The 23,655-nt window shown below is 47.1% G+C and overlaps 2 protein-coding genes across 3 annotated transcripts in view; one reads left to right on the top strand and one right to left on the bottom strand.

The window, feature by feature from the left end:
- The window catches only part of Crybg1 (crystallin beta-gamma domain containing 1), a 57,814-nt gene extending 43,875 nt beyond the window's left edge, over nucleotides 1-13,939 (top strand). Inside the window, exons 16-20 of the mRNA XM_059272450.1 lie at nucleotides 1,948-2,087; nucleotides 4,406-4,529; nucleotides 4,961-5,119; nucleotides 6,990-7,152; nucleotides 12,571-13,939. Of these exons, the coding sequence (XP_059128433.1) occupies nucleotides 1,948-2,087; nucleotides 4,406-4,529; nucleotides 4,961-5,119; nucleotides 6,990-7,152; nucleotides 12,571-12,659 (675 nt within the window). The 3' untranslated portion in view covers nucleotides 12,660-13,939. The remainder of the gene's footprint in view (nucleotides 1-1,947; nucleotides 2,088-4,405; nucleotides 4,530-4,960; nucleotides 5,120-6,989; nucleotides 7,153-12,570) is intronic.
- Nucleotides 13,940-17,624: 3,685 nt separating this feature from the next.
- The window catches only part of Rtn4ip1 (reticulon 4 interacting protein 1), a 52,343-nt gene continuing 46,312 nt past the window's right edge, over nucleotides 17,625-23,655 (bottom strand). For both annotated transcript variants that reach the window (XM_059272452.1, XM_059272453.1), the window contains exon 9: nucleotides 17,625-17,750. In XM_059272452.1, coding sequence (XP_059128435.1) covers nucleotides 17,643-17,750 — 108 coding nt within the window. In that variant the 3' untranslated portion in view covers nucleotides 17,625-17,642. The remainder of the gene's footprint in view (nucleotides 17,751-23,655) is intronic.

Genomic DNA, 23,655 nt, shown 5'->3' on the forward strand with positions numbered 1-23,655 from the left:
CCAGAGCGGAAGTACTGCTGTATGGGACAGGGTCCCCAGGCTCTCCAGGGCAGAAGTACTGCTGTGTGGGAAGGGGTCCCCAGGCTCTCTCAGGGTCCCTGGGCTCTCCAGGCCAGAAGTACTGCTGTGTGGGACAGGGTCCCCGGGCTATCCAGAGCGGAAGTACTGCTGTATGGGAAGGGGTCCCCGCGCTATCCAGGGCAGAAGTACTGCTTCATGGGAAAGGGTCCCCGGGCTATCCAGGGCAGAAGTACTGCTGTGTGGGACAGGGTCCCTGGGCTATCCAGGGCAGAAGTACTGCTGTGTGGGAAGGAGTCCCTGGGCTATCCAGGGTGGAGTGCTGGATTTCAAGAGCAGACCAGCGCCTCACTCTGTGCTGACAAAGCCATACAGACAGTGCCCTGGCAGATCAACAGCTCCTCCCTCCCACTGTCCATGACTGTCAGCTTGGTGGAAGGGGTTGATTTACATCTCACCATTAGTGGCTTGCTCTCCTATGCTTGTCATTTGGGGTTTCTGTTTGCCATCTCTTTCTTCAGGTGCCTATTCTCTTGTTATTAATTTGCAGAAATTCCTTGCGGTCACTTCTTTTTAAAATGTTAGATGTATGGGTGTCTTGCCTGCATATGTACCATGTACCATGTACCAGTGCCTGCAAAGGCCAGAAGAAGACATTGGACCCTAGAAAACTGGAGTTACCGTGGTTGTGAGCTGCCATGTGGGTGCTGGGAATTGAACTCGGGTCCCCTGCAAGAGCAGCAAATGTTCTTAATCACTGAGCCCTCTTTCCAGATCAACTCAGGTTATCAACTGTGTGAGAAAGTTGAGAGTGCCTCTGAAACAGTATCTGTCATCTGAGCTAATCAAACCATATATTCAATACAACAGAGCCAGAAGATGATCTTATACGTAAGTCTAGGCGTGTCTATAGTTTTGGAAATTTTTATTTGCTTTTGGTAGCTAGTCTCATAAAATGCTTTGAGCATTCCTCGTTGATGAATTTAGTCTGAAATGTAGGAAGAATGTATGTGTGTTGGCTTTGTAGCACTTTTACCTGCTTGCCTATTTAAATAATAAGATGCGGTTGAGACAGGAAAAGAGTAGCCATGAAACACAGAGGAATCCATGAAACACGGAGGAATGTGGCAAGCCATCAGCGTGCAGTAGTGGGATAAAGCCGTGGCTCAGCTGATAGCATGCTTGCCTGGATGCACGAACACTATCCTGCCGTTAACTGATGGCACACTCAGCCTTGCACGTTAGGGCACATCCACGTAAATGAAGGAGTAATGTAGCTCACCCTTGCCCCAGAACCTGAAGCAGGTTGGGAAATAGCTGTGATCCCTGTGTGCTTTTTTTGATGTGTCATTTATGATCCTGGGATTATTATCATTAGAGCCTAGGGCAGAGGGTCTGTAATTTGAAGTTTTCCTTGTCTGAAAATCAGTTGGGTCCTGCTATCCTCTCTAAAATGTCTGCGCCTTCTACCTGTGGTCTTTGTGGTCCCTGACCATAACTCCTACAAGAGGGTTTGGGAACATGAGCTTACAGAATCTTTGTTAGCATATCACCAGGCCACTACTACCACAGCCTTCTGCCCGTCACTGTTCATGTCTGTGGCTTTCCATCTAAAAAACTCCAAGTTGAAAGTAATTTTCATTAAAGGGTTGGTGTTCCATGTATATAGCCATTTCTCTAGGCACAGGCTATTCCATGCCCCTGCTCTACTGTGGTCTATTTCAGCCTGCCTTTAGATGCAACAGAAAGGCTTCCTACCTTCCAATCTAACTTTGCAACCTAGAAACGTCCAGATTGGCTGAGTCTAGAATAGGTAAACCTGGCTGGGTCCTGTGCCTTGGCCTTGAGAGTAGACGGTATCTCATCAGCTTCAGGTTATCTACAAAAGCTCTGCACTATTAACAGATGAACAAATTTCCCCCCAAACAGGAATTTTCTGAACCAACAATTATTCTTTTTGAAAGAGAAAACTTCAAAGGAAAAAAGATTGAACTGAATGCTGAGACAGTCAACCTTCGATCCATGGGATTCAACACTCAGATACGCTCTGTTCAGGTCATTGGTGGCATGTGAGTGAATCACCTACTTGTTGATCTGCTGAAACAGGAGACTTCTCTTTTCCTGCTTTTACAAATGTGCTCTTCCTAAGAAGCACATTAAAAAGTACATCAACACATATACATATTCATATGAATACACACACATGCATACCATGTCAAAATGTACCATGTCATCTCCATTTCCTCATAATGAAAACTATTTGGATGTCATCATTGACATCATTAAGTGAATGATGTGAGTGACATGTGCCAAGAGGGGACACTGGGAAACTTCAAATATGCATTACATTATCTTTTTTTTTTTTTTTTTTTTTTTTTTTTTTTGGTTTTTCGAGATAGGGTTTCTCTGTGTAGCTTTGCGCCTTTCCTGGAACTCACTTGGTAGCCCAGGCTGGCCTCAAACTCACAGAGATCCGCCTGGCTCTGCCTCCCGAGTGCTGGGATTAAAGGTGTGCGCCACCACCGCCCGGCTGCATTACATTATCTTAAATGAACCTACAGATGGTCCTTGACTTCCTGGTGGGTTAACATTACACACTTCCATTCTATACTTTTCTTGGTGGGTAAAGCCTGTGTAAAGCATCATTCATTCATGTATCCAGATGGTTTTGCTAAGGTTAGGTTATGTACTCAAAATCCCCAGGGGAAGCTTGACAACACAGTACTCAGCAAATTTATGGAACATTCTTTTTTATAGCATGTAAGAAAGGGTTAGCTTTTCCTTGGCTGCAGATGTTGTATAAATTACTAAGTCAACTGCGGAGGGGTCGCAAGATGGTTGGGTGAACAAAAGGCACTCACTGTGCAGGCCTGATGACCTGAGTTTAGTCCCTAGAACAGAGAGCTGACTATACAAAGTTGTCTTCAGACCTCCACACACATGCTGTTGCATGTCCGCAGCCCATCACACACACACACACACACACACACACACACACACACACACACTAAAAAGTTACACCACCACCCAATCTTCTTTTTTTTTTTTAAAAAAAACTTTTGGCAGGATCTCTCTGTGGGATCTTGGCTGGCCTGGAACTTGCTGATAGATCAGGCTAGCCTCAATCAAACTCACAGAGATCCACCTGCTTTCTGTCTCCCATAGCTGGGATTATAAGTATACATCACCATGTCCAGCCCCCATCAGCCAATTTTTTAAACTTGGAAAAATTTTGGTTTTATTCTCTGAGTAATTCTGAAACTGAATTGGGCATAAATAAATATGTATCCATGCAATACTTTTTGTTTATGAAAATATTTTCCTTTTACTGAAACAGCAGATATTGAAGGGACAGCAGCTGATGTGAGCAGATGGTTGTACCATGTTCACTAAAAATATTTAAGAAATTATTAGGATTGTAGCTCATAATGTTTTTACAGTACGTTTTAATGACTATTTTATAAGACAGATGAAATGTTAGCATTTTAGAGTTTGGGGGTTTAAAATAGAAAACATCCTTCTCGGATGGTCAGTGGACAGGAGGAGGATCACAGGGCACTCACTCTGTAGGGTTCTCAACTGTGCAATCCAGCAGCTGGGTGGAAGGAACCTAGCTTAATGTTTTTTGGGATTTGGGGAAGGTTACTCTTATTTAAGAAAATGTTTTATACTTGTTATAAAATTTATCTTAAATTAACATCAAAATAACAGGTTCCATCATGGCTTCATACCTTCTTCATGTCTTAGGTCCTCTTCCTTCACTTGTGAAGGGTCTATTTCTATCCAATCATTACACTCACCCATGCCCACATGAGAACTTGGTAAATGTTAATTGTTTGAATAAGGATCCATAACCTGAAGATGTTTTATGAACAACTTTCAAAAAGGACTGGAGAGTCCCACTGAGAGAGCATCACTATTTCATTGCTTTACTGGAGGGGGAAAATGTACCTATTTCTCTCTCAGAATGGATTCTGACTTAAATACTTAAGTATCCCTTATCCTCCAAAAATTCACTATCAAGAAATGGTTTTGAATGCTCTAGAACACAGGCTTATTTTGCCCTTCAATGTGTATTTAAAGTTCAGCTCAGAATTGATAGTGTTGTTAGCTGGCCATAATGGGGTGGGTATGCCTTTAATCCCCACACTTGGGAGGCTGAGGCAGTCGGATCTCTGTTGAGTCCAGGACAGCCGGGGCTACACAGAGAAACCCTGTCTCAAAAACAAAAAAGGCAGGAAGAGAGGGAGAGAGGGAGGGGTGTGGGGAGGGGAGAGAGAGAGGGAGAGAGAGAGGGAATAAATTTGTGGCATTCTGAAAACAAATGTAACTGTTAGGGCCACCATCAAATGGACGTTGTCACCGCGGTGGTTTGTCCTCTTTTCAGATGGGTTACGTATGAATATGGCAACTACAGAGGCCGGCAGTTCCTACTGTCTCCTGCAGAAGTGCCAAATTGGTATGAGTTCAGTGGCTGTCGCCAAATAGGTTCTCTCCGGCCCTTCATTCAGGTATGTGAATTTTCCCTCCGTGCTGTGAGTAGACTCTTCTCAAAAAATATTTTTGTAAATATAGTTCAGCCTTTTAGTTCTGATTGGAAGCGTGGCATTGGCTCCTCTTCCCTCAGTATTTGGACATCCAGTTTGTGGCACCAGGATATGGATATTTCAGAAATGCCACCAGGCCCAGTAGCACATATGCATGTGTCAGCTCTGCTTGTCCACAGGCACACTCCATGGCCTCTGAGACGTCCTTAAACTCTTAGCATGGTAAACAGTGAGTGCTAAGACCCTTAGCACATGACCCCTTAGCACGTGACCCTGGAGTGTTGTCTCCCTCCTGGACCCATAGGCTTCACTTTGGACTCTTCCAAACATCAGTGTGTCTCAGTTCTTCCAACAGCACAGCTGTATGTGACTGTCACTGGGGTTTTGTCTTCCAGAAACGAATTTACTTCAGACTTCGAAACAAAGCAACGGGGCTGTTTATGTCAACCAACGGGAACCTAGAGGATCTGAAGCTTCTTAGGATCCAGGTCATGGAAGACGTTGGTGCCGATGATCAGATCTGGGTCTACCAGGAAGGATGCATCAAATGCAGGGTGAGCATTCGGGGTTGCACAAGGAAGATGCATCAAATGCAGGGTGAGCATTCGGGGTTGTACAAGGAAAATGCATTAAATGCAGGATGAGCATTCAGGGTTGCACAAGGAAGATGCATCAAATGCAGGATGAGCATTCAGGGTTGCACAAGGAAGATGCATCAAATGCAGGATGAGCATTTGGGGTTGCACAAGGAAGATGCATCAAATGCAGAGTGAGCATTTGGGGTTGCACAAACAATTCCCAAAGACCTTTTAGAAATAAATAGGACGGTTTTCCCCGGGAAAATACTTCCCAGCTGTGACAGAATCAGAATCAGGGTCAGGAAGTTAAAATGGGAAGGGGAATCTAGCAGCCAGGGAGTGATGGTGTTAGTTTGCTCATAGCCATAAACCAGAGCCCAGCCGTACAACGTCAGAAACCACAGGTTCTGTTTGGAGAACGTGCAGAGCAGGGCAAGGGTGCAGACACGTGTGCGGCACAGCTCAGTCCATTTCCTAACGGTCAGACGCTGTACATGGAAAATGGCGGCTCTGCTCCCATCACCCCTGCCGTGGCAGACATCTAACAGCAATGGCCAGATCCCACGAGACAAGCTCATGCACTGTTCCGGGCATCTTCTTCAGCCCTTGACTTTATGGGCTTGCCTGTTTGCTCCTGATACTTTAAACTTGGTGCCTGTGAGTCAGCAGGAGCACGCCTGTTTATTATGTCTGTTGTGCCTGAGGGAGAATCAGGCTTTTGTAAGAGAGGTACTCCTTAGCCACACAGAAGAAACCAGCATTGAGAAGCAGGGGTGAAGGACTGGAGCTGAAACAAAGGGAACTTCTGCCCTGGGATCATCTCGATGCAATAAAGTGAGACCCTCAGCAAGTCTAACATTTCAGTGTGTTGTTTAATACCTCATCTCAGCAGGCCTAGGAGAAAATGATCACAATGCTTTCAACAGTGTGTGTGCTGTACTCAAGGCCTCACACATGCTAGCCGCGTACTCTCCCACTGAGCCATGTCCCCTACCCAGAACAGCCCACTTTTAATAAGCTTTCACTGTAGCATGGTGTAGCAGTGAGCAATGCTCTTTGTTACTTCATGAGGGACTTTGAAAATCTTTGCATTAAAGCATCCTCTTCTGAGTTTGCATTTTCCTATTTTTTATATCTGGATAGCATGCCAATTTAGAAAATTTTACATGTTTCTCATGAATGAAAGACGAGGAGCCACTGAATGTAACTTCAGGGTTTTTTTGGGGGGTGGGGTGGGGGGTAGGGGTGCATTCTGTGGCTGCTCTAATGCAGCTACAGAGAGGAGCAAGCATGAGCTGGAAACTCAAGCCACATGTGAGCTACAGATGCGGCCTCAGAGCACGCTCACTGTTGGTGGGGAGAACCGTCACAGTGGGCGGTTCGCTGCACCGAGGCTTCTCTTTCTTCTTTTCAATGTTTAAGTGGATGGATATTTGGCCTGCTGGTATGTCTGTGTACTACCTGTATGCCTGGTGCCCATGGAGTCAGAAGAGGGTGTCAGGTCCCCTGAGATTGGAGTTAGACAGTTGTTAGCCACCTTGTGGGTGCTGGGAATGGAACCCTGGCCCTTCCAAAGAGCAACCAGTGTTAACCACTTAGTCCCCACGAGGCTTCTCTTAATAGTCATGGAGAGTCTTACAAAGGACAGTCTTAGACTGCATGAGAATGGAGAACTCACCGTCACCCATGTCATCTGAGATAAAGGGCTGATTGTTTGGCTTCAGCTACTCCAGCTGAAGCTGCAACGGCTCATGCGGAGTAAAGGCAGCCAGGGACTACGGTCGTTTTAGACGTCAGTTCGTGAGACTGCAGCGTATCCTGAGACAGACTGTTGTCCCCTAAGCAGATAGCAGAGGACTGCTGCCTGACGATCGTGGGCAGCCTCGTAACGTCCGGCTCGAAACTAGGACTGGCCCTTGATCAAAACGCCGACAGTCAGTTCTGGTGCATGAAGTCGGACGGCAGGATCTACAGCAAGTCGAAGCCACATTTAGTCTTGGATGTGAAAGGTAAGCACTGTTTGTTTCCCTGTGGCGATGCTCCCTTCTTTAGTTAAGGAAACGCCTGCTGTAACATGCTGGTGTGCTACTAATATGCTGCTGGTGCCAGGGGCTGGTTTTTGTTGTTGCTGTTGTTCTGGGAATTGAATCGAGGGTCTGACACATGCTGAGCATGTGCTCACTGAGCTAGATCATACCCGGCCCTGTTTTTTTTTTTTTTTTTTTTAAATGTGCTGGGAGCATTTTTTTTTTTTTTAGATTTATTTATTTATTTATTATGTATACAGCATATATGACAGCAAGCCAGAAGAGGGCACCAGATCTCATTACAGATGGTTGTGAGCCACCATGTGGTTGCTGGGAATTGAACTCAGGACCTCTGGAAGAGCAGTCAGTGCTCTTAACCGCTGAGCCATCTCTCCAGCCCCCGGCCCTGTTTTTATATAGCAGTGCTAGGCTGTGATTTTATTTGGTCAGTGGAGTTGATGGTTCTCAAGGTAGCTTGTCATTGGAAAAAAAACAAAAACAAACCCGAGTTCTAGAAGGAATTACAGAACATATAGAGTAAATCTTTCTATATAGAGAAAGGGTATTTATTAGAATGACTTACAGGCTGTGGTCAGCTACTCTAACAATTATGAACAGAAGGTCCAAGAATCCAGTATTTGTTTAGTCCACAAGGCTGGATGTCTCAGCTGGTCTTCAGTGTTCATTGGGATTCTGTAGAAGTAGACTCCAATGCCAGCGAAGGAATGAACTTGCTAGCCAGGGCAAGGGCAAGCAGGCAGAGAGGGAGGCTTCCTTCTTCCATGTCCTTATATAGCAGTGGTTCTCAACCTTCCTAATGCTGTGACCCTTTAATACATGTTGTAATTGAGCCCTAACCATAAAATTATTTTGTTGCTCCTTCATAACTCTAATTTTGCTACTGTTATGAATTATGATGTAAACATCTGTTTTCCGATGGTCTTAGGTGACCCCTGTAGAAAGGATGTTCGACCCCCACAAAGGGGTTGAGACCCACAGGTTGAGAACTGCTGTTATATAGGCTTCCAGCAGAAGGTCCAGACCCACAGGTTGAGAACTGCTGTTATATAGGCTTCCAGCAGAAGGTCCAGCCCAGATTATAGGTGGGTCGTCCAACCTCTGGATTAAAGGTGTGTCTTCTAACCGCAAAGATATGGATTAGAAGTGGATCATCCCACTTCAGATTATTTAGTGAAGCAAAAATCCTGCAGGTGTGGCCAGCCATTTGGGGTTTTAGTTAATTCCAGATGTAGCCAAGTTGACAACCAAAATAACCATCCCAGACAGCCTGGAGGATTTCAGCGAAGCTAATCTTCTTAGGAAGAAAAAGTTGGGCCCATGGTCATCCAGGGTAGGAGTGTTAAAACACAGACTACTGGCGTCATCCGTAGAGTGCCTGATTCAGGAGGTCTGAAGGTAGGGCCTTCACGTGTGCTTTTCTAACAGGTTCCTAGGTGTTACTGACAGTGATGGTTTGAGAATCACAGAACCATTGGTGGTGATTTTTAAAACACAGTCAATAAAACCAACCTAAATGATCTATGGGAGCTCAGCCAGCAGCAGCACTGCTGCTGTTTTCGAGGATATTAAAGCAAGCTTAATCACAGCACTGGGACGATTTATAGTTTATTTGTCCATTGTAGTTACTTTATTTTTATTTTTGAGACAGGAGGTCACTCTGTAGCCCAGGCTGCCCTTGATCTCTGGGCAGCCCACCCACCTCAGCTTCCCAAGTTCTAGAATTACAGGTGTGTGCTCTGCCACACCCGGGTGTCTTCCAGGTTACTGCTCTCTCTATTCCCTATCAGGAGAGGCTGAGCAGTGAACTGGGGACCGTGTGACCCCACTGTACATCCCACGCTTCTAAATAACTGCCAGAATTTGGCTCGGTTTTTACTTTAATCAGGGCTCTGGGCCAAAGCTGTCATTGAAAATGAGTAAGTCAGGGCAAAGAAACAGTGACAGCTTGGTTCTTCATATGAGTGCTCTGTCTGGACGTATGCCTGTGTGCCAGAAGAGGACATCGGATCCCATTATAGATGGTTGTGAGCCACCATGTGGTTGCTGGGAATTGAACTCGGGACCTTTGGAAGAGCAAGCCCATGCTCTTAACCACTGAGCCACCTCTCCAGCCCGACAGCTTGCTTCTTAAGGCACTTTTGGAGAATGGGAAACAAGGCGTGGGCACCACCAGGGGCGTCTGTAACTGTACAGGGAGCAGAGGCGCTTTGCAGTCCTGGTGGTCCAGGCAGCTAGGGTGGCCAGCCCACTCAGCAGTCAGAACAGACACCGGAACCCGAGGAGCCGGGTGGTGTTCAGAGCGGGAAACCAACTAGACTGAGGGAAGGCAGAGAGCATCGAACTTGAGTAACGTGACTACCGACGGCGCGGGAACCAAGAACGTCACGGAAAGTACAGGGGCAGCCTTGGGTCTGAGAAATGAGCAGCTCTACATAGCATGTCTCCATACTGCATCTGTGGACAGACAGGAGGCCCGTCTCACAGATGACTCCCAAGTGTGAACCGTCTGAGAACCACTGGCCCGGGCTGGCCGCCTTCTTCTTACAGGGCCATGCTGCCTGCACAAGATCAGTTTCAAAACCACTAGCGAGGCTGGGATTGTAGCTGGGTGATGGAATGCTTGGTTCAATCCCTAGTTGCACCTCCCCATTGGGAAGATGGGGTATTTGAGTACATGTTGGGGGTGGGGGAAATCACAGTGTTTAGTTCCCCAACGCAGCTGAGCATTGGTGTTTCTTACCGGTGGGATCAGCATGCAGGGTTAAGGTCACTGTAGTCCTTAGGGTATTTATTGTATTTTATTTATTTAGCAGTCGTCACTGTGTGCCAGGCTCTGTGTTAGACATTGGGTACCAAAGTGGCTGGCTCTTCTCTCTATGGGACTCCTCTTTACGGCTTTACCCTGATGTTCACTGGGTATCAGTCCCACTCTCTGGAGTGAGGTGCTGGCCCGCAGGTTTGTGGGTTTTCAGTGTCTATGGCAGCAATGCAGTTACTTTCTTATTCCCCTGAATGTTCTCAGAATGTGGGAGCATGGCGCCACCTCCTGGCCACAGGAGCAGGCTGCATGGCCAGCACCCTGGCGAGAGAAGGCAGACACAGCTCTTCCCGCTTCTGTGGTTTTCCTTTGTTACCGACTAAAACTGCAGAGGACTTACTAGATGGAGTCTTTCTTCTGGCCTTGTATTTGGGGAGCGAGTTGTTTTAGTGAACACTGAAGTATGATTCCAGACCGGGTATCCTATGACAACAGGGGAAGCTGATTCACACTCGGTTTCAAGACATCACAAGCCTGGTAGGATTGTGCACTAAACGGGCAAATCAAACTACTATGTAACACACAGAAACTAAAAGTGAACCACAACAAAAGGGGTGACTCCAGGTGATGTCTTCCCTTTGTCCCTTTTGCTGGCCTTAAGAAGTCTGCAGTCTCTCGGCCCCTGCCCAGTGTGGGTCATAAGCCACCCAGCAGGATCTTTCTACTCTAAGCTGCCATTTACGGAAACACCAGCGATTTAATTAGGATGTCAAATTTCTTTCAAATTACTCCTCTTCGGTCCTGTGTGCCAAGAACTCAGATATAGCCGTGACGGTAGCACCCTTCTCAGATAGATGGGCTTGTCACCATGTCACAGGTGACATGGGTATGTCGGAACTACCGGCAGGAGTGGCCTGGCTCACATCGCCTGCACACCTGAGGCCTGGCCTTAGGGGAAGTACCATCTTCCTACCTGTGTCTAAACACATGGCAAAAAGAAGGGCTTTGTGTTTCGGCTTACAGCCATTTGACTATTCAGCTGACTTCTGCAGCGTTCAAATAGAAATATGTTTCCTAGAAGAAGAAAAAAGGCCTAGCATGTTTTCAATCCTTCTCAGAGGCAAAAGAATTAATCAAATTATTTCCCAAGAACTCTGTAGGTCTTGTGATTCTAACGGCACTGGGGGAAACGTAAAGTTTGTTAAGGCACCAGAATCCTGAAGAAAGAAAAAAGACGCCGTGTCCTTAATATTAATGTGTATGAGTATCATGTATGCCTGTGTACCTTGGGAGTGCCTGGTGTCCTGCGAGGTCAGAAGTCATTGGATTCCCTGGAACTAGAGTTGTGGGTGGTTTTTGAGCCGCCATGATGGTGCTAGGAATCGAACCCAGGTCCTCTGCAATAACAAGAAGTGCTCTTAACTGCTGAGCCATCTCTCCAGCCAACAACTGTGCTGTCTTGACGGAGAGTGCAGGATTTGCTGGGCCTAAATGGGAGGCTTGAAAGTCTTTCCTTTCCCTGTGCTCTGCACCCCACCTAGCTCCGGAGCACTATGGGTGCGGAGAGACAGCCAGCTAGTTCCTTAAAGAATGAAGCGATGAGTTCCTTCCCCAGCTACTCTTTCAGACCCTTTTGATGTCAAATGATTTAAAGGAGAGAAGAATGTCGTTTCTCTGGTCCGAGGATGAAACATGATTTCAGTACCAGCTGCACCCTGCATCCAAATGCAGATTTTCATGTCCACGGGGTCTTTGGTGAAGAGGCTTCTGCTGAAGCAGATAAGGCACCAGAAAGGATGCTGATTCCATTCTGGGGAAAATCAGATAGTCCCGGCTGTTTGAAAGGGGGCACTGGCTGCTTCTAACACTAGAGTACCCCACATTTTCAATAAGCACCCTCGGAAAGGCCCCTCCAAACATCCTGGTGAGAGGGAAGTACAGGGCTCATGCAGTGATACTCGGCATTACTTCGTACATCCAAGTTCGCAGCAGTGTGTGTGTGGCGGGGGGGGGGGGGGGGGGGGGGGGGAGGTTCTTCTGTGTCCTGAGCATGCTTCCGGGTGTCATTCAGACCTTTAACCTAGTGACAGCTGTTTTTTATTATGCGTGCAGAACTCATTGCCTCTGCCTGCCTCCCCACAGCCTTTCTTTGCATTGCTGCTGGGTGTGCCTGCCTGCTCACGAGGATCTCACATCTGCCTGCCTGCTCACTAGGATCTCACATCTGCCTGCCTGCTCACTAGGATCTCACATCTGCCTGCTCGCTCACTAGGATCTCACATCTCTGTTCTCTCCAGTGCCACCTTATGGCATCTTCGCGTTTTCCTTTCTCTAGACTTTTCCCTGACGCCCCCATTTCAGATGGGGTAATAGGAGCTAGAGTGGCCTATGAGAGCTGGGTAGAAAAGGGAGAGCCAGAAGGCAAGATGGGCTGTGTGGAGTTGCTGGTCCCCAGATGGAGTTTAGCCACACACCCCAGCAAGTTGACCTCGTCCCTGGGTACCAGAGCTACAGCACTTTTATTCCAGTTCTCTTTTGCTCTTCCCGTCTCGACACACACTTCTCCTTCGTGCCCCCACCCCGCACCCTGCACAGTTCTTACTTTCTTTTCTTTCATTCAGGGGGTGCGCAGTACGATCAAAACCACATCATCCTCAACACGGTGAACACAGAGAAGTTAACACAAGTGTGGGAAGCCATGGTCCTATGAACCTGAACCAAGACTGCAGGAGGAGTGTTTGCAGGGGATTTCTGGCCACCTTACTGAAGAAAAATAAAATCACAGAGCTGACGGAGGAGCCGAGTGGGAAGTGGCCCGTAGGCCATGACAGGGAAATTATCTTTTCAAAGACATTTGAGGTTGAAGCCAATAGTTTGTTGTTCTCATTTCTTGCCTTGTACTTCTCGTAACTCCTTAAACAGGCTGCCCCTATAGCAGCTTCCGGGTGTAGACAAGACCACATCGTAACTTATCTCCATGGACAGAGACAAGACCTCTGATCTGGACACACAGATTGCCTTAGCAGGAAGCGTAAAAGCCCATGTTTGTTCATCACAAGACTTTTAGCATTGGAGGATCCACTGCCTTAACGTTTTCCAGGACCGTTTACTGCTGAATGGCAGAGTGGGAAAGTCCTATATACTCAGACATGTTCAAGGAGTTTAGCAAGAATAAACAAAACACTATTTTCAGTTAATGTTCAAAGTGAATAAATTTGCAAATTTTCATGTTGATGTCAGCTCATGAGCAGAACTTGGGTTATTTTAATTCTCCTGTGGGCTGCCCTCAAGTGTCCCAGATAATTTAATGCCCTCCTTACAGCTGCTATTGGGACAGTATTATGGCCTAATTTATTAACTCTTACTTTGTCACCTACCTATAATGCAGAAGCCATACTCTATAATTTTGGCAAAACCTGGACCTTTCAGCCTGGTCTCCCCAGGGCTACCAGCAGGAGGACTGCTTTGGATCTGAAGACACCGGGGACCTCCCTTCTGGAAGCAGAGATGTGGGAAGCTCCGGGAGAGGGCTAGCAGCCACTTCCAGCGAGCGAGCGAGGGAGAGATCCCAAGGGCTCTGTGCAGTGTTAGTGCAGAGACCCAGACCTCCGCAGGCAGTTTGGGAACAACTGCTGTGATCTACTGGTCCAGACTCTGCTGCTCCAACAGCACACTGTCCTTTTGAGCAAAACTGCCAGACTTGGACACATCCTCCTCACAACACTGGTGCTCGGGTCAGAGGGCTCAACAAGTCCACTTCCGTTTCACCTGCTCGAGCCTGCTTCCTCTCTGGAGCCAACGGCAGGCAAGTGTGCTCCTCAGAAGAGTTTATCTGCAGCTTAAACAGCGTTCACAACAGCATCCAGCACGTCTGGCTTCTTATGTGTACATCTCTGCAGGCTTTGTGTATGTCGCTATAGTACGGTGGGGTAAGGTGTCCTATCAAAAGCCTGTTTGATTTCTCTCTTGAATAAACTTACTCCTTGTTAACCGTGTAATGAAATGCTGGAATCAGTTTAGCAGTCCTCTAGCACAGCCAAGAGTCAGTGGGCAGACTGAGGCACAGCATACTAACTGCAGGCACTTTTTAGCCACCTTTTGAGCACTTTTTAAGGTGCTCACATGTGCACTCAAAGATTTAATGCCCTGACACCAGGAGCTCTCTGGGACAAGAACTGAGAACTTCTAGATAGACAAGTCAAGTAGCATTGGCATTTTTTTTTTTTTTTTTTTTTTTTTTGAGACAGGGTCTCACTGTAGCCCTGACTATTCTGGAACTCGCTCTGTAGACCAGGCTGACCTCACAGAGATCTGTCTGCCTCTGCCTCCCAAGTGCTGAGATTAAAAGGCATGTACAGCCTTTTGTACAGGAATTGGAGATATGGCTCAGCAGTTAAGAGTGCTTGACGCTTTTACAAAGGGCCCAGGTTCAGTTTCCAGTACCCACATGGCTGTACATACAGTCTAACTCCAGATACAAGGGATCTGATGCCCCCATCTGGCCTCTGCAGGCACTCTATGCTTATGGTACATTTACATACATGCAGGTAAAACACTCATACATGTAAAACAAGTAAACAAATTTGTACTGAGAGAAATCTAGAGTGACCTTAGAGGAAACCCTACATCCAACATAATACTAAACAGGTATCTAACAGGAATACACAAGGTGGAGAGTTTCTCCAAATGGGTCTGTGTACATGAAAGGCTAGGAGCAAGTATCTACGGGGCAGTAATGAAGCTGAGTATGAAACAGCAGCAAACACCTTGAACAAATGGAGACGAGACTCAAGAATGACAAGTTTATTGGTGAGGCACGTGAGGTCAGAAAATAGTGGTCAGTAGCAATGTCTGTGGAAAAGCCTTCAGAGAAGCATGATGCGGTGGCTGAAAGAAGCCCAGCCTACGTGCAAAATGTTAGGGGCTTTAAAGTCTTCAGCCAGGTGCAGTGGCGTATACCCATAATCTGAGCACTTTACGGTTGGAGGCAGGAGGGTTAGGAGTTCAAGGCCAGCTTGTGCTACATGAGTTTCTAGTGTCAAAATAAAGGAACCTTTCAGTATTAAAAGGCAATTTATATATACACACCCAGGCAATCCCACATGTAAGGATGTGCTAAGGACAGTGAGTGGCGAATGAAAGCATAAGGAAACCCGGCTTTGCATCACTGTGACAGGATAACCAGGATAACGTCTAAGGAGGCAGGGCTGACAGTGGATGGTTTCATCTGACATTAGTTCAGCTGCTTCTGAGAGCACAGTGAGGCAGCACAGAATGGTGGGAGTCTCGGGTTCGCGCTGCTGGGTTCAAACACCAACAGAAAACAGTCTCAGGAGGAAAAAGGTCTATTTCACCTCGCACATTTACAGTCCTTCATGGAGGGAAGTCAAGGCAGGAACTCAGGCAAGAACCCGAGGTAGGACTGAAGCAGAGCCTGGGGAGGGGTGCTGCTCACTGGCTGGCTCAGTTGCTTTCTTATGGACCACCTGCCCAGGGACGACCCACCCACAATGGGCTGGGCACTTTCACATCAATTCTATCAAGAAAATGCCTCACAGGCTAATCTGATGGGACATTTTCTCAATTGAGGTTCTCCTCGGATAACTCTAGCTTGTATCAAGTTGACAAAAAGCCAGCCAGCACAACTGAGCCCTTTTCAATTGACACACAACCACATCACTAGTCACTATAATCTTTCCTTTCTCATTTGTACCCAAAATGTCATGTCAGTATTAATATCACAATATAAAACAATGTAACTTTATAAGTGCCAGTCTTTAAAAATTTCAACACTCTATAAAAGTCAAGTTCTCTCTCTCTTTTTTTAAATTGTCTTTCTAAAAGTCCAAGTCTCTAATATGAGCTTCAATAGTCTGCCTCCCTCTGAACTTTGTAGGCCAATCTTGATTTTCTTTTGGCATGTAACTATCTCCCCAGCTTCCACAGAACAGCCCTTTAAGTACTCAATGGCTTTTCCAGGCCAAAGGTCTAAACACTTCCACAATTCTTGCCAAACAATCTGGTCACGTCTCTCATAGAAAAAATACCCATTCCTGGTTCCAATTTCTGTCTTAGCTAGGTTTCCATTGCTATGATAAAACAGTGACCAAAAACAAACTTGGGGCATGGGGGAAATTTATTTCACTTCTCAGATTACAGTCCATTATGGCAGGAAGTCAGGGCAGGCAGGAACTCAAGGTAGGCAGGAACCTGGAGATCAGAACTAAAGCAGAGGTCTTGGAGGAGTGCTGCTCACTGGCTTGCTCCCTCTTAGCTTACTCAGTTTGGTTTCTTATATACTCCAGGACCACCTAACCCAGGGATGGCACCTCCCACAGTGGGCATGGCCATTCACATTGCTCATCAGGTGATGAGGACACAGAGGCAGGAGGAACTGGGCCCTGCTGTCCCCTCCAATGGCACCTCTCCACTTCCTCCACTGGGTCCTAACTCTTAAAGGTTCTCCCACCTCCCAACATTGTTGCATGTGTTTGTTGCACACATGGGTCTTTGGAGATGTTCCCAACCCAACCTATAGCATCCACGTAGGAAAATAATCACTGCTGAATTTCAGAAGGACCTAATGTTAAGTTCTTCACACTAACATCCATCTCTATACACCACACATTTTAGAATCTCACATTAAGGTAAGATGATGGGGTTTGAGCTGCAAGAAGGCCACAGGAATCTGCAAAGCTGGGTGAAGAGCAGCTTAAGAAAACAAAAACACCACACAGAGGCTGGAGAGATGGCTCAGTGGTTAAGAGCACTGGCTGTTCTTCCTGAGGACCTGGGTTCGATTCCCAGCACCCACATGGCTGCTCACAATCACCTGTCAATTCTAGTTCCAGGGGATCATACACCCACTTCTGGCATCCACAGGTACAAGGTATGCCATGTGGTGCACATACATGTAGGCAAAACACCCATACACATGTCAAAATAAAAATATTAAAAACAAAACACTATGTACTTCTGACTGCAGGCAAGTGCAGGAGCTGATACAGAAATTCCATGAAGAAACTATTCTGTATGTTAATTAATTTTAAAAGTCTTTTTGAGATGGGGTTTCTCTTGGAACTCACTCTGTAGACCACGCTGGCCTCAAACTCACAGCGATCTACCTGCCTCTGCCTCTTAAGTACTGGGATTAAAGGCAGGCACCACCACTGCCCCGCTATGAAAAGTATTTTTTAAAATACATACTTAAAAATTTTTTTTAACTGAGCCAGTGACATGACTCAGCGGGTAAAGGAACCTGCCGCCAAGCCTAAGGACTAGTGCTCTACCCAGAACCTACATGGCAGGAGGAAAGAACCGAGCACTGAACAGTCCCTATAATATCCACAAGTGCACCCTGGCACACGTGCCCCCACAACGTTAAAAAAGATCATAACATTAATTATTTTCTTTATCATTGTGGAGGTATATGCATGGGGGGAGAACTCGGAGGACCATTCTGTGAGTCAGTTCTCTCCCCCTCCGTCACGTGGGCTCCAGGACTGCACTCAGGTCGCCATTGCTTACACTGCCAGAACCTTATCTGCTGAGCTGTCTCACCGGGCATATTCACGTTTATAAACGTACTTTTCCCAGTTAGATTTACGTTTCATGGTATCTATTGAGGGTAGATGTCTGGATCATAGGCACCCAGCGACAGGAAAGCAACAACCCATGGCATGCGCATCTTTATTTAAATGACGTTGACCACAGTCTTTCCTCGGGCGTGGCCTCTTTCCACCTTCAGGAAGGCTTCTGGGACTTCAGAAAAGGGGAAGGTCTGTTCAATCACTGGCCGAATCTACAAGACACAGAAGAGACCAACGGGTTGATAGGAAACTTATCCTTTCCGAGGCAGAGTGTCTGTAGATATCCCTCAATGCCTGTCCTGCCATGTGCTTAGTCCAGGGCTCCAGGACCTCTCCTCCTCGTTCATCTCAGCTCTCCAGTTTTACCCTCCATTTCACCTTTACTCCATCTTACTTCCATTCCCAGTAATGCTGTCACTCCTGCTCAAAACCCTGCAAGAGCTCCCATGTAGTGGGAAGTTTTCCTGTGTCCTGGCTGGCTGGTGGTAGGAACAAATCTCTACCACTCACATCCCCCAAGTGAGCACACAGAGGCTTATATTATGAACTGCATGGCCTAATGGCTCAGGCTGCTTGCTAGCTCGCTCTTACATCCTAAATTAACCCATTTCTAGAAATCTATACTTTGCCACGTGGCTCATGGCTTACTGGTATCTTTACATCTTGCTTGTCATGGCGGCGGCTGGCAGTGTCTCCTCTGCTCTCCTTTCTTCTCCCTCTCTCTCTAGTTAGAATGTCCTGCCTAGCCTTATTCTGCTTCACCATTGGCCAAACAGCTTTATTTATCAACCAATCAGAGCAACACATATTTACAGCATACAGAACGACATCACTTTATCACTCCCAGACCTGACATTCCAAGACACACCACATCCAAGCCTCAGACTTCATGCTGCTTGTCATTTTCATTTTTTATAAATTCTATTTTATTTATTAGTGTGTGTGTGGCTTTGTGTGTGTGTGTGTGTGTGTGTGTGTGTGTGTGTGTGTGTTTCTGTATGTCTGGTGTAGGTGTAGTATGATGTGTATGGTTGTGTGTGTGTATGTGTGTGTATGTGGTTCTGTATGTCTGGTGTAGGTGCAGTATAACATGTATGGTTGTGTGTGTGAGATATGGTTGTGTGTGGTGTGATGTGGGTATGTTATGGGTGTGGTATTGGTGTGTGGTGTGATATGTGTGGTGTGATGTGTGGTGTGGTGTGGTGTGTGTGTGTGGTATGGGTGTGTGGTGTGGTATGGGTGTGTGGTGTGTGTGTGTGGTATGGATGTGTGGTGGGGTGTGTGTGTGTATGTGTGTGTGTGAGATATGGTTGTGTGTGGTGTGATGTGGGTATGTTATGGGTGTGGTACTGGTGTGTGGTGTGATATGTGTGGTGTGATGTGTGTGGTATGGGTGTGTGGTGGTGTGTGTGTGTGTGTGTGTGGTATGGGTGTGTGTGTGTATGTGTGTGTGTGGTATGGATGTGTGGGGGGGTATAGAAACACGTGGTTGTCTGGTGCATGTAGAAATCAGAGGACCACTTTTGGGAGTCAGTTCTCTCCTTCTGTGCCTTCTACCCTGGGTTCTGGCCATCAGGGCTGGCTTGGATTCGCTCTGCAATGCTATTACACTGAGCCCCCCCCCCCCCGCCCCCACTGGCCTCCCTGTCATTTTCTAGCGCTGTATGCTATTATCTCTGTTGGCCTCACATCTGCAGTCCTGCATCCCTGGCCGCACAGCACTTTCTGTCCCCCACGTGCAGTGTTCTTCTAAGCTGCTCTAGAAACCACTGAGCCCTCCTCAAAGCCTGCACTTACTACAGCCGAGTACAAGTCTCTGTCGGGTTCCTAACTGCACAGGAAGTTGCAAAGGGTAGCAAAGTAGCCAGGCCTTTGCTCTATCTACCTGTGCTCCCCTCACAGGAGTGCACACGAGCATAGTTGACTTGTTTTCTAGTTAAATATCTGCACATATATTTAATCAGAGCAGAAAGTATCTGTGTATAGACTATATATCTATAATACCAACATGCAGTGGGTGCTTTATTAAGGCACTAAAATGAAAAGCCCTGAGGTAGGAAGCAGGAGTCCTCTGTGAGCTCTCTGGCCTCGGGAGTTCCACTCAACAGCACCACAGCATTTACACTGTGCAGACTGAGGGACCACCAGCTCAGTCAGCTCAGTCAGCTCGGTGGTGTCTGACTACAGCTGGCTACCTTTACAGTGCATCAGTACTGACAGAAACCCCCTGAAAGCAGGTCCCAGGCAACACCCTCTCTCCATGCAGAAGTCCACCTGAACTCTCCTTCCAAATGTCTAGCAGGAATAGTCAGTGTCCACGGACGGCTCACTGGACGGCTTCTCACAGCTCCACTGGCAAGGATCAGCTGCCACGAGGCACACGCTGACTCACAGACTAAATGACCCTTTTCCTTTGACAAGAGGAAGATATGTTTTATGACATTTGGATGCAGCTGACGCCATTTCCTCTGATGTGACTTTCAGGGCTTCTCAGGCACCACACTCTCCTCCTCCCAAGAGCTGACGATTCTTCTGCATCCACCAATCATGGCACGCTCAGAATCACAGTAAGAGCAGGAAGTGCTCTCACTGTTGGAAGATTCCCCAAGTTACACACCTTCGGGGTAGGGGTCACTCCCATCTTATAAAATTTGGGGCACTGAGCTGAGTTAATGTGCCTGAGTGTCACACTATTGCTGAAAGGCATGGCAGGACTCCACTGAGGCCACTGCCGCTGCTCCGCACTGCACAGAGCCGTCACTACCGTCTGTTCTTTTCATCTCCACCGACGGGTTAGCACAGCCTGAGTCCTGGCTGGCCTGCCATGCGTCAGCTGAGGATTCCAGCCCAGGACCGACAGATGTTGTGGTACATGGCATATGGAGGGGTGTCACTGACCCATAGTCCCCAGCACACTGAGTAGGACCTCAGACCTTCCACAACACTGCAGGAACACAAAAGCTGACCTGAGCTGCCTTCTCTGGTGAGAGAAAGAAGGCACTTGGCTGTTTCGTGTTCTACACAAAACCCAAATCCACCACTCACTCTCCTTAGAGCTCCAGGACATTGTTTACCGAATGCCATCTAACTGGTAAATGAATGACCCCCACACATACATCAAACACGTTCTCCAGTGCCTCTAGGTACAGTGGAATCAGACTCTGGGGTGGGGACAGAACAGTTCTAAGTTCCAGAGAGGTGTGTGCACATTCCCAAGGGACTCCCGGTGCCCTTTTGTTTACTCTCAAATGCCATCCACACCTTCTTTCATTCTCCCAAGCTCACTAAGCCTCTCCCTGCAGAGCACTAGCCTAGCACAGGTACACAGAACAGACTCCACTCCAGAACCGCCGCCTGGGTCATCATGCCAGCTCACTTCAGAGCGCTCTGCGGAGCCACAGAAGCTGACCTGCTGACTGGGCCACTACAGTGGCTGCACGCTTTAATCTGACTGGGCAGGCCCTTTGTGACAAAGAGCCCAAGAGGGCTGACTGTGGCATAATGAGTCATTCAGCAATTCCTGTAAGTGACAATGAAAAAAAAGGGGGTGGGGGTGGGGTGGGGTGGCTTTCAAATTACAGTCAGGCAAATGCCACCGTTGGCTGCCTATGTGACAGCACAGGGAGATTAACTGGAGAATGAGACAGTGTCTATGCACAGCCTCACATTGGCCCGAGAATGCGTGTTTGTGAAAGAGAGGGGATCAGAGTTAAACTCCAGGGAGGGAGAAAGGGTACTCACAGTGAAGTGGGGACATTATGTGATGACAGTGCTGTAGTCCACTTGGCATGGGGAGCCCTGTTATAAAGCAGCAGGTGCAAAGCCACACTTCCCACTGCAAAGATACCCGGGGCTCACAGGTGGTCCGCCAGGAAATACCCTTCTTCAGTGTGGGAGCCAAGTGTGGGGTCTCCCGGTGCACCTTCCCTTCCCTAACAGGACTGGGCTCTTGCTGCCTGGCATCCCTTCTTTAACCCAGGGACAACAGGAGCATCACCCTTCCTAAGTATGACCGACCTTACAACAGCACTTCTGGTTACCAGCCACTGGGCAAGCCTGTGAGGGGCAGGAAAGAGCCAAAGGGGACGAGCGTCTGAGCTAACCTGCTGAACAGAACAGAAAGCTGAAACACAATTGAGTGGTCCATGCAAAGCCAGAGCTCTTGGGAGCACAGCCAAAGTGAGGACCTGGGATCCTTGATTCTGCTGCCCAATGAGATGAAGGTGGTTTGGGAGTCAGTCTGTCCACGTTCCCCTAAGCTCCTCACCCTCATCCTGTCCAGGCACATCCCCCGGGCACAGAAGCTGCAGGTTTCAGAAGGTGAAGTACACGAGGATGGACCAACAGATGGCACTCAAGTGCTCCTGGTCTAAGTTCAAGTCCACATCTCACTAATGGGCACCAGGACCACAGTCCCAGAGCCATCTCTGGGAGTTACTCCCCAGTTTCTGTTAGACTGTCAATGTAAGGGAGGAAGGTAACTCCAAATCCCCAGAACTAAGAACAGTCAAAGGAGGAGGTGAATTTTGTTCTAGTTTGCTCTTTCTTGGGCCCTTCCTGGGACAGGAGGAGGATGGTGGAGGAAGGTGTGTTCTGAGAGAGTAAATATACCCACCAGGAGAGATTCCAGGAAGCACTCCTTTCCAGCCAGGGGAGTGGAGGAACTCGCTATCATTCTCATGGAAACAACCTCAAGAACTTAGAAAAACAAAATCAGAAAAGCCAGGCATGATGGTCACACATGTGACCCCAGAGCCAGGGGCTAGATACGGAAGCACTATGAATTCAAGGCCAGCCTGGGCTACACAGTGAGGTCTAGAACCTTGTTTCAAAACAAAACGGAAAGGGAAAAAAATAAAAGGAATTCAGAAGCATCAAGGCTGGAATACCTGGCAAGCTAACCCTCTTCTGATGGTTCTTATGATCCAATCTCAAACTGTCATGTCCTTCCTGTGGAACAGGATTCGGCTGCAGTATGAAGCTTGAAGCTTGGCCATGCAAGAGGAGCTGGAAATCATCTACCTCAAAACTCAATGTATTCCCTTTCAAAGCTGTACATCTAATACAGTGGCCTCTAAATACATGTGACTAGTTAAAATTTAATCAAGTGAGTAACCAAAATGGAAAAGCCAGTCTCCCAGTTACACTAGCCACATTTCTAATACTCAACAGTCGCAAATGGTTTAGTGGCTGCCTACTGACCATGTGGACAGCCATTTCTACCACTACCAGAAAGATCTGGTGGACAATACTGATGAGGAGGTAACTATTCACAGCAAACATACAAAACAGAGCACTAGGGAGTCCTCAGTGGATGTTCAAACTGAACTCGAGTTCCTAGGAACTCTTCTGATGGCAATAAAAATAAAGAAATAGCAAATTCTGGGAAGCCTACATTGATGCTCAACCAGCTTGAATGGTCAACTGGAATTCTAAAGAGACCTGTGAGCATTAAGTACATGACATCCAAGGGCTTTAAATCCATGAAAAAGCCAGGCATGGTGGTGCACGCCTTTAATCCTAGCACTCAGGAGGCTGAATCTCTGTGAGTTTGATGGCAGCCAGATCTACATAGTGAGTTCTAGGAAAGTCAGAACTACATTGAGAGACCTTGTCTCAAAAACCAAAAGCAAATAAAATATCGTGTTAAGAATATATTACACAAATAAGTATATGCAAAATGGTTAAAAGGGGCTGGGTATGGTACAGGCCTTTAATCTCTGAATTTGACACTACCTGGTCTACATAGAGTTCTAGGCCAGCCAGGGCTACATATCAAGACCTCGTCTCAATCAATCAATCAATCAATCAATAGGAACTGGGTAGGTGGCACATGCCTGTTAGCCCAGCCACTCATGGGGCTGAAATAAAAGGATCACTTGAGCCTAGGAGCTCAAGGCTAGCAGGTATTAAAAAAAAAATAACAATAATAAAAATGATAAGGAAATAAAACCTCTTCCTTCCATACTTGGTCTCCAGTCATCTAGTTTCCTTCTTCAAGAACAACCAACAGCCCAAGATCCTTGTGCATTAGATCAGTCAGAATACTGGCCCTACCCAAGACATTCACACCCCAATTCCCCAAGCCTGTGACAGTAAGTGGCAAGGGCTCTGCAG

Source organism: Peromyscus eremicus, chromosome 8b, assembly GCF_949786415.1.
Source record: "Peromyscus eremicus chromosome 8b, PerEre_H2_v1, whole genome shotgun sequence".
Taxonomy (NCBI): domain Eukaryota; kingdom Metazoa; phylum Chordata; class Mammalia; order Rodentia; family Cricetidae; genus Peromyscus; species Peromyscus eremicus.